General features: G+C 43.7%; 1 protein-coding gene across 5 annotated transcripts in view; it reads right to left on the bottom strand.

Moving 5' to 3' along the window:
• The window catches only part of SIN3A (SIN3 transcription regulator family member A), an 83,621-nt gene that overhangs the window by 44,232 nt on the left and 25,976 nt on the right, over positions 1 to 13,413 (bottom strand). For 3 of the 5 annotated variants that reach the window (XM_061594802.1, XM_061594800.1, XM_061594804.1), the window contains exons 2-3: positions 5,169 to 5,393; positions 4,397 to 4,573 (exon numbers count right to left, since the gene is read on the bottom strand). In XM_061594802.1, coding sequence (XP_061450786.1) covers positions 4,397 to 4,573; positions 5,169 to 5,357 — 366 coding nt within the window. In that variant the 5' untranslated portion in view covers positions 5,358 to 5,393. The remainder of the gene's footprint in view (positions 1 to 4,396; positions 4,574 to 5,168; positions 5,394 to 13,413) is intronic. The other 2 variants (XM_061594803.1, XM_061594801.1) reach the window with 1 other exon arrangement.

The following is a 13,413-nucleotide window of genomic DNA, read 5'->3' as shown; positions in this document are numbered from 1 at the left end:
TTTGTCCTGTTCTACTTCAGGGTAAACGTAAGGGTCCCACTGGTATGCAGTGCACTGTACAAGGAGAATTAGTAATTTTTTAATTTTTTTTTAGGGACCTCCCCTTGACCTCCTTTGTCAAACTCCTGTTCACTCTCCCTGTTCGCTCACTCTCTGAAAGCTGGCTTGCTTATATCTCCTCTCCTGTGGACCAACTGAGACAGCGCCCTCTGCTCTGCTCAGTTAGGAGTTAGGAAACAGAATGAAAGTCCCAGCACATAGAGCTGCTGCTTATTGCCCTCCGCAGTTGTCAGGCCACGCCCTTAAGCCAATAGCTATCAGGCCACACCCCTTCCAATCAAGCTGCTATGTAGCCTTCAGAGCACATGGCTTCACAGCCCTCTTGGCCTTTTTCTTTTCTTTGCTACAGCTCCTTTGTCCAGCTCCTGTTTGCTCTCCCTGTTTGCTTATTCTCTGAAGACTGAGCCTGAAGCTGATTTTATTTTCCCTCCCCCTTTTTAGTTTTACCTCTTTAGTCTCCTTTTGATATCACTCCCCTAGATGTCTTAACTGTATTTTTATCTATTTTAATGTTTGTGTTTTTATTGTGTGCAGCCCTGAGTGTCGTAGAAGGGCAGTATAGAAATATTTTAAATAAATAAATAATATACACTACACACACTTCCTACAAATGATCTCCAACTACTCCAGGGCCCGGGGTTATTCTGTTATTTTCACTGAGAGATGCTGCGAAATTTCTAAGAAGAGAACAGGTTTCACTTCCAAAAGCTTCCCTGCTTTTGCACCCACTCTGTTCTGCCCAGAGCCCGAGACACAAGACGGAGGCGAGGCTTGGTTTAATTCTCGTTTTATTAGTGTGATGGTTACATCCAAAGCAGTGTGCTTCATACACCTGTCTACTCTGACTCACTACTTGCCCTAACTAGACTAAGCAGTGTAAGTGGAGAGCTGACTCAGCACTAGAGTCTGCGTGGGCACCTGCTTAAGTAGAGAAGGTCTTCGCCCATAACCGACAGCTCCTCTGCAGTTCCACCCTCTGAGAGTCCCCCTTCTCACGTGGGGTGCTGGGGTGTGAGCCTCCGACAGTGGGGGCTCGCTAGGTGACGGGAGACCTCAGGGAGCTGGTTGGCAGGGAAGCATTTGAAGTGCCAGGCGGGGATTCCGGTGTGGGCGGGGTTGGCTCACATGAAGGGTTGCTTCCCAACAGCTCAGGTGGGGAACTCAGGTGGGGACAGGAGGGACGGGTGAGGAAGTCTGTCAGCTGACAGAGCCCCCCCTTACAACATCCCCAGAGGCCTTGTCCTCATCTGACTCCTCTCCCTGATCTAACTCCCATTGCGCCTGGGATGCAACACACTCAGCAGAAAGCATCAGAAAAATAATCAGATGCTGAGGTGTCTTAAACATAAGTCTGCACAGGTGATCCATCATTTCGTAAAGCTGCCAACAACAAAGTAGAATTTTGCTTTGCTGCGGGGGGAGAGGTTGAAATATTTTCACTATGCTTTCCTACATACAAGTATTAAAATATGAGAGGGTTTAAAAGCCAATAATGTCATAGGTTTTCAGTAGCTCAGGGGCTGATTTATTTTTATCCACAAGCCCATTTTTTCAAGATTGGGATTATGCTCCAAGCCAAGAGCTATACCTATGACACTTTCACAAAGCAATACACTTTGTGCCTGAAATTCTGGCAGTGGCAACAACATATGCTGCAGCAGAAAGTAAGTACAGGACAAAGGAAACATCCCCAAAAGTATGAATTTACCAAATATAAGCAATGGGTTGTTTCCAGTGCTAGTACTACTGAAAGTAGACTTATTGAAGTTAATGAGGATGACTATCTTAGATTTATTTATTTCAATGGGTCTGTTTTGAGTAGGACAAACACTGGCTACAAGTGCCAAAAAAGTACAGAACATATAACATCAGAATTCACACATGTTCTGGCACTGGGTAAGGGCCACAGCTCAGTGGTGGAGCACCTGCTTTGCTTGCAGTAGTTCCAGGTTGATCCCTGGCATCCTCAGGCAGGGCTGGGAGAGACTGCTGCTAGTCAGTGCAGATAATATTGAGCTTGATGGACCATTGATCTGACTCAGTATAAAGCAGCTTCCTGTTCACAAATCCACCCACCAGGGACCAGTGCTCCTGAAACTCTGCCAAGGAGGACACCCAGAAGGTATCTCACAGGTTCTCATTTGCCCTGCAGTTTGGAGAAGGCTAGCAGCAGGAGTCTCTCCCGCTGTTTCTAACATTCTCCAAACTGCAATGTAAGAGAGAGGAATTCCCACTTATTCCCTGGTGTGTGTATGTGCACATGTGCATGTGCAAGAGAAAGAGCATGCCAGATGCTTACGGGTGTGGCTGGACCATCTGTGTTAACTTCTGGACAGCGTTAGAAACAGTGAGTGAGACTCCTGCCACAAACCTTGGGCAAGTGAGGAAAGACACTGCCTGTTTGTTAAGCCCCCTGACAATTGAAGAACACTTGGTGGAGAAGTGGAGATTTCTCACGTCAGCTGAGATTCAGTGAAAGTAAAAAGAGCAACAGTAGTCTTTCTCTCTGCTTCAAACTTTTACCAGAAGTCAGTGCAAATGAGAACCCCCTGCCAATCCTGTTAAGTTCTCTACACCACCTGGGAGATGGTGGGGGAGAAGAGTAGTTCATGAGGAGAAACAGTATATGTGGACCCTTGTACAACGTAACTGTATTCAAGATGTGGTCTAATAATACAATTTGCAAAATGCATGCAATTAATTAAAAACTGCGAAAGCAGACAGGCGAGATATCAAAGCCCCCTGGGCCTTGATAGAATTTTAGTGGGATGGTTAAATAATCTTAGCCAGGGGCTGGGAACCTGTGGCTCTCCACTTATCTCTTACCATTGGCCATGCTAGCTGAGGCTGATGGGAGCTGGAGACCAACAAGATCTGGAGGGCACAGGTTCCCCACCACTGACCTAAATGCTATTTGACTGCTGTCTGTCCCTGCTGTGGCTAATTTTGAAAGTAGGGGTGGGGTGGAATGTGATGTCCTCATATGTTAAAACCTGTAAATATGGTAAGTGTGGGTTTATTAAGGGATATATGGTAAGTGAATTGAATGAGAGGGGGAGAGCATGGGTTGGAAGGCTGGAGAATGCTGGATGATGATTAGATGAGTGTTTGAATGGCTGAAGGTATAAATGGGAGGATGACAGTTGAGAGGAAGTCGGTTGGTGAGAGTTGTTGGAGAGTCGTTAGTGGAGAGTTATTTGGATGGGTTGGTTGGCAGAGTTCTGAGGGAGGGTTGGATTATATTTGGCTGATATTTAGACAGTATATATATGACCAGAAACATAAAGAGTGACACTATATGAAACCATATGCTTGTTAAACATTCCTAAAGTAATCTTGTTATTTCCTGGTGTTATCAAATAAATACTTTTATTGGTTTACCAAAAGCCTGATCCTTGGCTGGGGATATACAGACCAGAAGGGAGGGCAGGGTAATTACCAAGGCTGAAGGGAAATTGTATCTAATGGTGGCAGCGGTGAAGGAAGAAATTGTAACATCGTCAAGTATCCAGAGCAACCCAGGATTGTATGCTTTATAGACAAAGATACAGGGGGGTTGTGGACAGCAAGGGCACCCAGACACAAAGTAACAAGCCATAGGGAGACTAAGGCGAAGTCTCTAGCAGTATTGTTTACAGGGAGTGGCTGGTGCTGCTGCCTAGCAGTAGGATCTTGAGAGATCTGTGCTAGAGCGGAGTGATAAAAAATAAAAACGACGATCCTGACTGGTGGTGTCCTGAGGTGGTGCCTAGTGAAAGGCGGTAGCCACAAGCAGGTGGGACCCTGACAGGTGGAGCCAAAGGTGGGATCATCACATGGAACTCTTTTATCAGTCAAGCAATGAGAGCCATGCAGTTCTTACAAATAGCACCATAAGAAAAAGAAGAGAAAACCCTAGAAGAACTGTCTTAAGCTCTTCAGAGTTCTACCAAGCAATCAAATCTAATTTCCACTGCTCCTCATAGCGCACACCACCACATCTCATCTAGTCACACCAATCAGTTCTACAGCAGGGCACAGAAACAAACTTTGAGAAGTTATTTTCCAAACCTGCTATCAAAGATTCACATATAAAACCGCACATCCAAGGTAAGACAAGGATGCTCCTACTCAGTTCCAGAAATACTGTTACAAGTGATATTCCAGAAAAATATCTAGAAACCCACATTCATACTATTCATCAAAATGGGGTGGGGAGAGACAGAGAGATACAGAATGTTCTCTTGAGCCAGAGCATAACTTTCTCATTGGCAAAGCAGTCTTTGCTATTCTGAAGAGAAAGTCAAAGAACACCTGATGACTGGATGAAGTCAGATCAATCTGCCACAGGGCTTACCTTAAGCCTCTGGAACTGCTGCTGCCCCTGCACTGGTGCTGCTGGGGGTGTTGGGTGAGCATGACTCTGAACCACTTGGCTCCCATGAGGCTGGACTGGTGTGGTGTGGTGATGACCACTATGGACAGCGGCTAGAGCAGGCCCATGACTGCTGGAGCTCTGTGGCACAGTTGGCACCTGGAAAGGAAGGTAAAGACAAGCCTTTAAGGTTAGAGTTCATGCCAGCATAAATCACTTGGGGTGACAACTCCTAATTCCTTCATAACAGCATCTGGGTCAAAGAATAAGCTTGTATGCTGATGCTAGCTGAAGCATCCTTGGTTATCCAGCCTAAAACTTTGCTACCAAGTGTTCATTTGAGAAAGCTGATCCTTGCCTGTACTTCTGTAGGCGAGTGACAAAACAGACATGTCTGAACAATAAGCTGTGCTGCATCACTGCGTAGAGTCTCCACAGCTAGGCATAGGAAGAGCATAGCTAGAACCTTGCCACCTATTTCAACTGATACATCCATCCTTATTACTGAAAGTGCCAACTTACAACTGACAGTGAAATTTCTTTCTGAACATACATGCAGGAGCACTGCACTGTAAAGGCATGTGCTCAAGATTATTATCTCCTTCGAAGAGTGAGTCCAAATAGGCTTAGTCTCACACACGGAAAAAAGAGGAAGCATCCTTTTATGTTAGGTTACTATTTGTCCATGGAACAAAGCAGATTGATTAAATCTCTCAGACGACACAATAATAAAAAACCATATAAGGAATTCTACCTGGTAGCTGGGAGTTACAGAGTACTGGATCCCGGTAGCAGATTGCATTGTCTCTGAAACAGACTCATATACAGGAGGTGCTGGAGCGAGCACACGATGCTGGTGTTGGAATGGTTCTGTGTTGCTGGCAATACGTCTCTGCTGTGACGCATACACAGGTGACTCCTGGTCATCCGATCGTCGCTTCATTCTGAATTCATGCTCAGGAAAGCACTACAAAACCTGCTAGAAAGAGGAATGGACAAACAGGAGCAATGAATCATCAGTCCTAATTGATAAAAATAATATTGCAACATCAAGGAGACAAGGCAGCAGACGATTCTGGTTATCCATCTAAACCAAGACTGCTACTTGTAGAAACAGTTTAGAGGATAAAATGTGAGTTGAAGATTTATAGGCCTACAAAACACATTACATTTTGGCTTCACTTTAAACACATGATAAGCTTTACAGAAACTGGATGATTTCATGAGTGATATCAAAATATAGAACCATGTAACACATATAAGGTAAATGTTATCATTTTTGTTTGTGCAGAACCTAATGCTCCACTGTAGAAAGATCAGTTTCAAATCCAAGTTGAGTTAACAAAGCTCATCTGTGTGGCCTTCGGCAGATCGCTCTTGTAGCCTAATTTACTTCTCAGGGTAACCTGCTATTTAAAAGAAGCTTCCTACAAAAGGGATTCATAGCACCCTTAAGTACCAGTGTTTGCAACATTAATCCATCTCATAAGGGTTGCTGTGAGAAGAAATTGAGTTAAGGCAAATATGTGCAAAAAAACCAACTAGTTTACAGAATCACAGCAGTCTGCACATCCACATGATACCTTGGCTAGTCATTCCAGTTCTGACAGACACAGAAGACTAACTTTTATAAAGCTCCCTCACTTGCTCATCTGAAGAAGATTCTCTGTTATCAAAGGCAACCAGGTTATGTGGCTATTTCCAAGCCTGAGCAACAGATGTATTGTTACCCAGCCAAAGCCTTTGAACAGGAAAAGGAAAAGACGATGAATAATAATGCAAATACAAAAACACTAGGGGCTTTGCCCCTGTGTGCTTTGTGCATTCCCCACTCACCCACCCGGCCTCCCAAAAATATACAGGGACTTCCTCCCCCACAGGACTCCCAAACAGCTGCCCTCCCCCCAAACGGATCACCAAGAGTCCTCATCTCCTTCCCTGTGAGGAGGCTGGCTGGCTGGCTGACAGGAATAGCGGGTCAGGACAGCACCTCAGCAACCATCCTGCTCTCCTGCTACTTCTATCCTCCTCATCTTCTGTCACTGAGACAGGGGACAGCAACAGCAGAGCAGGACTGTTGATGAGAAGCTACCCTGGGCTCCCCCCCCTCACTGTTCCTTCATGGCTTGCCTGGGCCACCTCGCTTGCTCACTCGCCTCATGCCTGCCTCACTTGCCCACCCACCTACCGTTCTTCCTTACCTCATGCGTACTACACCTCCCCCTGCCTCATGGAATGTTGCTGTTACACCATGTGACGGCTGACAAAATTATACGCATAGACAGATATAAGGATGCAGGAGAGGAATACGAGGCCCAAGTGGGCTACAGCAGTGGATACCTGGAGCCATCTCACAATTATCTATTCCAACAGTATGACGCTGAAAGTTAACTGTGACTCCTTGCAACCATAATAGCACTGTTACACAATAGTTAGCTCCAAAGATCTAGATTCTCCTCTGTGCAATACCCCAGGTGTCAACAGTGGAGAGTTTAAGAAACTTAAGGCAGGCATGCAAAGAATAATATAGTATATTTCAAATAGCTTCACATGCATCACCTCTGTGGTCTTTACAACTGTCCTGTAAGGCAAGCCAATATTAGTACCATCATATTGCAACCTAGAGTATTGAAAGAACTGGTTGAAGAACTCTCAGAACCGCTGTCTATTTGCAAAATCATGGAGGACTGGTGAAGTACCGGATGACTGGAGGAGAGCTAATGTTGTCCCTATCTTCAGAAAGGGGAAAAGGAGGAACCGAGCAACTACAGACCAGTCAGCCTAACATCAAACCCCAGAAAAACTCCAGAGCAGATTATAAAGCAGTCAATCTGTAAGCACCTTGAAAACAATGCAGTGATTACTGGGAGCCAACATGGATTTATGAAAAACAAATCCTGCCAAACTAATCTTATCTTGTTTTTTGATCGGGTAACCTCCCTTGTAGATTGTGGGAATGCTGTGGACATAATATATCTTGACTTCAGCAAAGCTTTTGACAATGTGCCCCATGATATTCTGATTAGCAAGCTAGCTAAATGTGGACTGGATGTAACAACTATCAGGTGGATCCACAGTTGGCTCCAGAATTGTACTCAAAGAGAGCTTATCAACAAACTGGGCTAAAGTAACAAATTGTATGGATGATAGTACATACCATCACATGGACACTGTGAAAAAATTGCATGCATAAGGAATAGAGATGGGAGAGAAATGTGATTCAGCTTGTATTTATGGTGAGCTTACCAAACACACATTTTCCAAAACAATATGCAAAGTGAAACACAGTCATCCTCCGAATTCACACTTCTCCATATTTTGCAATACAGTTCTCCAGCCAAGCAATGTGCACAGAAATGCATATACTATAAATGCATATATTAGTAAAAATGGATTATATTAGAGAAAATTGCTTTGCAAAAATGTATATATTAGGGGATATTGTATATAAAAATGTGAATAGCAGGAGAAATTCACACAAAAATGCTGATTTTTTTTAAAAAGTTGCAAACTCATATAGAAATGTGGAGAATTGATTTTATGATTGGAAAAAAGAGAGTCTGAAGAAAACCAAAACTGGCAGATTTCCCCATACCTATTCTTCATGTGTGCAAATTTCTCACAGAATCCATATCATGTTTTTGGTATCAAAATGCATGCCCATATGCCCCCCCATTCAATCCACATTTATCCTTTCCAGGAAAAATCCAATAACTTAAAAAAAACACCCCTCTTGCAGCCAATGAACCATTTGCAATACCTGCATGACTCATTTAAAATATTAAGCCCCCATCTGGAAGGATCGCCTGAAATAATTCAAGGTGGGGTTTTTTTCTAGCAAGGGAAGGGAGAACCAGGAGAAGGAAATGAAGATATATTCAGGGTTTGCTCCACAACCATGTTGGCTAGTGACTTTAAAAAAAATGAAAGAAAGTTTACTTCTAGGGATGGGATCCCTTGGCCGGTGCTGATTTGCAAGCATTCCATCAACCTAACAGGCTGGCATCAATTCGAATTAGTTTTGTATCTGCTAGCTGTTGCTTTTACTGATCTGTGTTTTGTTTTTGCTCATAAAAATATTGATACTAATATTGATATTTTAAAAGGAAATATTGATACATTGCTATTGCTACTGTTACTTTAGGGTTTGGACTTTTTTTTTATGGACCGGGACGGTTACCAGTAATTTTAATCCAGCAAAAGATAATGATGCTGAACCCCCTGGAAATCTGGGGAGATTAATATGTCCAAGTGACTTCAATGGAACTTAATCATAACTAAGATCACTTTAGTGCATAATTGAAATGGGATATTGCTAGTGTGCTATCTGGTGCTTTTTTGTTGTTAAAAAAAGAAGAGGCGCTGGTACTCAGTGATAAAAGTGCTATGGGTGTCAGTGTAACTTGGTTGCCAAGGGCAGGGGAAAAAAGGATGTGCTGGTACTGTGTACTGGTGAGTTCCATCTTTTTAAAAAAATCACCGGTGCTGTCCAATTCAGGTGGAATACACTCCCTCCCCAGTGAAAAATTATGAATGCGGCCCCTGGACTTCTCCTGTGAATGAAATTTGGTCTTCTGATTTTCCAGTATCGTGCCAGCAATGTTTCAACCATGATAGGGAGGGGTGGAGTCAAAGCTGAACCACGGACAGCCATCAAGTGAGGCAGGACCCTAGAACCAGGATCTGAGAGGGTCAAGCCAAGAGGGTTAAGCCAAGGATTGCAGCTAAGGAGCATCAAGTCAGAAGTTGTAGCCAGGACACCAGAACCAGAGAAGAAGCCAAGAGCCAGGAAAGGCCACCATTGCCTAAGCAAAGCCCAATCATGAACAGGAAGTCATTATACCTCTTCCTGCTCAGGAAAGCTATTGACCAACCGCAATGGGGTGGAGCCATGTCAATAGCTGGGAACCTTCTACTGCCCAGATAAATGCTCCAACCCCTGAGACCAGCATCTTTTGGCTCCTCCTGTCCTGGAACCTTTCCACGTCAGCCAGCCATTAGAAGAACATGTATTTAAGAACTTGTACCTGATTTTGCTTCTTTCATCTTTCCTCCCAATCCATTTTCCTTTTGTGTTGTCTCTCTCTCTTTTTAAAAAAATCTTCAAGCCTGACAGCAAGGGCTGTCATGTTTATAACAATTTGTAAGCATTTTTTTTTCTGGAGCCTTTTTTCTTGGCTAAGTGTGGGATCCCCCCCCCCAATTATTTAAATATATAAATAAATGATGAAGTCACTATATGGGTAAATTGTGCACACAGCCATGGATTCCCAAATTTAAACCCAGCATCTTTCAAGAGCTAAAGGTCACTCCCACTGGGAAAGCCATAAGGGAGCTCACCGCATGGGGCAACTGTGCATTCAGCCGTGTGTTTCCAGATTTAATCCCTGAAGGACAGCAGTACCCTGGGGAAGTCCATGCCCCGTCCATGCATTGATCCCTATTTATTTATTTATTTCATTAAACTTACAGACCGCCCCATAGCCGAAGCTCTCTGGGCAGTTCACAAGACAAGAAACATCGAAAATACAATAAACATGTAACAATATAAAAGATTAAAAGTTTAAAATGTTAAAAAGTTAAAACAATGTCAAACGCATACTAAACGTATTAAAAAGCCTGGGTGAAGAGAAAAGTTTTAACCTGGCGCCGAAAAGATAGTAACGTTGGCGCCAGGCGTATCTCCTCAGGGAGATCGTTCCACAGTTCGGGGGCCACCACAGAAAAAGCCCCCTTCCTCGTTGCCACCCTCCGAGCCTCCCTATGAGTAGGAACTCAGAGGAGGGTCTTTGATGATGATCATAGTGTACGGGCAGGTTCATAACGGGGGAGGCGTTCCAACAGGTATTGTGGTCCTGTGCCGTGTAGGGCTTTATAGGTCAAAACCAGCACTTTGAACCGGGCCCGGAAACAAATCAACAGCCAGTGCAGGCAGGCCAGAATCTGTGTTATATGGTCGAACCGTCTGGTCCCCGTTAGTAGTCTGGCCGCTGCATTCTGCACAAGCTGCAATTTCCGAACTGTCTTCAAAGGCAGCCCCACATAGAGTGCATTGCAGTAATCTAATTTCGAGGTTACCAGCGCATGAACTACTGAAGCAAGGTTCTCTCTGTCTAGATAGGGGCGTAGCTGGGCCACCAGCCGAAGTTGGTAAAAAGCACCCCGTGCCACCAAGGCTAATAAGAACAGTGGTGTGCACACCTTAAGTTCAATGAGTGCACAATCTGTGTACCTGTGTACACAAATAGTTGAGCTGTACACTCGTATAGTTATTTATGTGCAATGTTCCACAAGTATCTAGTCTGTGTCTGCTGTATAGTTCAGCTGTATAAATCAACAAGTGCATACTCTTTCACACAAACACTTACACAAAGAGCCGCCATGGTGAAGTGGTTAGAGTGTTGGATTATGACCCGGGAAATCAAGGTTCAAATCCTCACCCAACCATGAAGCTCACTGGGTGATGACTGGGTAATCTTGGGCCAGTCACTGCCTCTCAGCCTAACCTACTTCACAGGATTGTAGTGAGGATAAAATGGAGAGGAGGAGAAACATGTACACAACCTTAAGCTCCTTGGAGGAAAGGATCATAATGCGATCATAAATACACATGCAGAGACAGTTTGCACCTCTGTAACATATGAACAAGCTGTTTGAAGTGGGGCAAGAGCAACTCCTGTTTGGGTTCTTTTGTTTGTATTCCAGAATAAAGATAGTTAGGGTCCTCCAGCTGGCTAGGCTTTACCCATGCTCTTCTCTACCTAACTTCCTTCCATTGTAAGCTGCAATGCTCAGGGAAGCTGACCTGCCCCTCCTTCCTTTTGTCTTTTTCTTTGACTGTCCAAGAGAGAGGAGACATCTTTGACTTTGCTGTCTCTCCTGAGCCATGAGGGCAATACCCACGTCTGGGCATTGCGCCTCCAACTTTATTATTTATTTATTATTTTGTTTATATCCCGCCCTTCCTCCCAGCAGGAGCCCAAGGTGGCAAACGAAAGCACTAAAAACACTTTAAAACATCATAAAAACAGACCTTAAAATACATTTAAACAAAACAACTTTAAAAAACATTTTTAAAAAGCTTTAAAGACATCTTTAAAAAAGGGTTAAAAATATTGTTTTTTTAAAAAGATTTTTTGTTTTTTTTAAAAAAAACATATTAAAAAGCAATTCCAACAACAGACAATTCCACCTGGGTTAGGTCTCAACTTAAAAGGTTTGTTGAAAGAGGAAAGTTAGGAAACTTAATTAGTTAGAACTAGGTATGCCTTTCCTATCTGTGGACATAATATATCTCGACTTCAGCAAAGCTTTTGACAAAGTGCCCCACAATATTCTGATTAGCAAGCTAGCTAAATGTGGGCTGGATGGAACAACTATCAGATGGATCCACAGTTGGCTCCAGAATCGTACTCAAAGAGTGCTTATCAATGGTTCCTTCTCAAACTGGGCGGAAGTAATGAGTGGGGTACCACAGGGCTCGGTCCTGGGCCCAGTGCTCTTTAACATTGGAGGTACAATGCTAATCAAATTTGCAGGTGATACAAAATTCGGGGGCATAGATAATACCGTGGAAGACAGAAACAAAATTCAAAGGGACCTTGATAGGCTGGAGCACTGGGCTGAAAACAACAGAATGAAATTCACCAGGGATGAATGCAAAGCTCTACACCTAGGAAAAAGAAACCAAATGCACAGTTACAAGGTGGGGGATACTTGGCTCAGCAATATGACATGTGAGAAGGATCTTGGAATTGTCGTTGAACACAAGCTGAATATGAGCCAACAGTGCGATGTGGCTGCAAAAAAGGCAAATGCTATATTAGGCTGCATTAACAGAAGTATAGTTTCCAAATCGCGTGAAGTATTAGTTCCTCACTATTCAGCACTGGTTAGGCCTCATCTGGAGTACTGTGTCCAGTTCTGGTCTCTGCACTTCAAGAAGGATGCAGACAAACTGCAAGAGGTTCAGAGGAGGGCAACAAGGATGATCAGGGGACTGGAAACAAAGCCCTATGAGAAGAGACTGAAAGAACTGGGCATGTTTGCCCTGGAGAACAGAAGACTGAGGGGAGATACGATAGCACTCTTCAAGTACATGAAAGGTGGTCACATAGAGGAGGGCCAGGATCTCTTCTCGACTGTCCCAGAGTGCAGGACACGGAATAATGGGCTCAAGTTGCAGGAAGCCAGATTTCAACTGAACATTAGGAAAAACTTCCTGACTCTTAGAGCCATACAACAATGGAACCAATTGCCTAGAGATAGTGGGCTCTCTGACACTGGAGGCATTCAAGAGGCAGCTGGACAGCCATCTGTCGGGAATGCTTTGATTTGGATTCCTGCACTGAGCAGGGAGTTGGACTTCATGGCCTTACAGGTCCCAACTCTACTATTCTATGATTCTGTTGGCTTGCTAAGAGTACCTATGCGAGTTCCTGACTGAGGTGACATTTGAACTGAGAACATCCCAGCTTCTCCATTTAGAAACTGTGCTACCCGAGTCACTTCAGCTGTGGTTATACAGAACTACACTCAGTTTCCCTGAAAATGTTGTCCTCCAGATGTCTAGGACTACTCCTATCAGTCGCAACCAGCACGGAGGGCACTAGGTTTGGGAAGGCTGCCTAGAAGAAAAGTGGCCAACAAAAAACACAGCTGTGATGTCAATCTTTAAATATCTTGCCTTCTGCTATATATTCTGTCCATGACAATAACGGATGGTTATGCTGTGCACTTTTAATTTGGCGTATGACATTTGTCAGATATAACACATTCTAGTCTATTTCAAAAGCTTCTCACAATGGAGATTTCACAGCTTCCTTCATCACTTGTACTTTCAAGACTACTTAATCCTTCTCCCTAATATTTATAAACCTTAGTTTTTCTTTCTATGTAACACCACTAGGTAACAGAAGTTAGATACGTCAACATAGATACAATATCCACTCCTGTGTGGAATACATTTCTTCTCTTTGTTGCTATATGTATTGTCTATT

Source organism: Rhineura floridana, chromosome 14 (genome assembly GCF_030035675.1).
Source record: "Rhineura floridana isolate rRhiFlo1 chromosome 14, rRhiFlo1.hap2, whole genome shotgun sequence".
Classification (NCBI taxonomy): Eukaryota; Metazoa; Chordata; class Lepidosauria; order Squamata; family Rhineuridae; genus Rhineura; species Rhineura floridana.
This window is presented reverse-complemented; position numbering and strand designations above follow the sequence as displayed.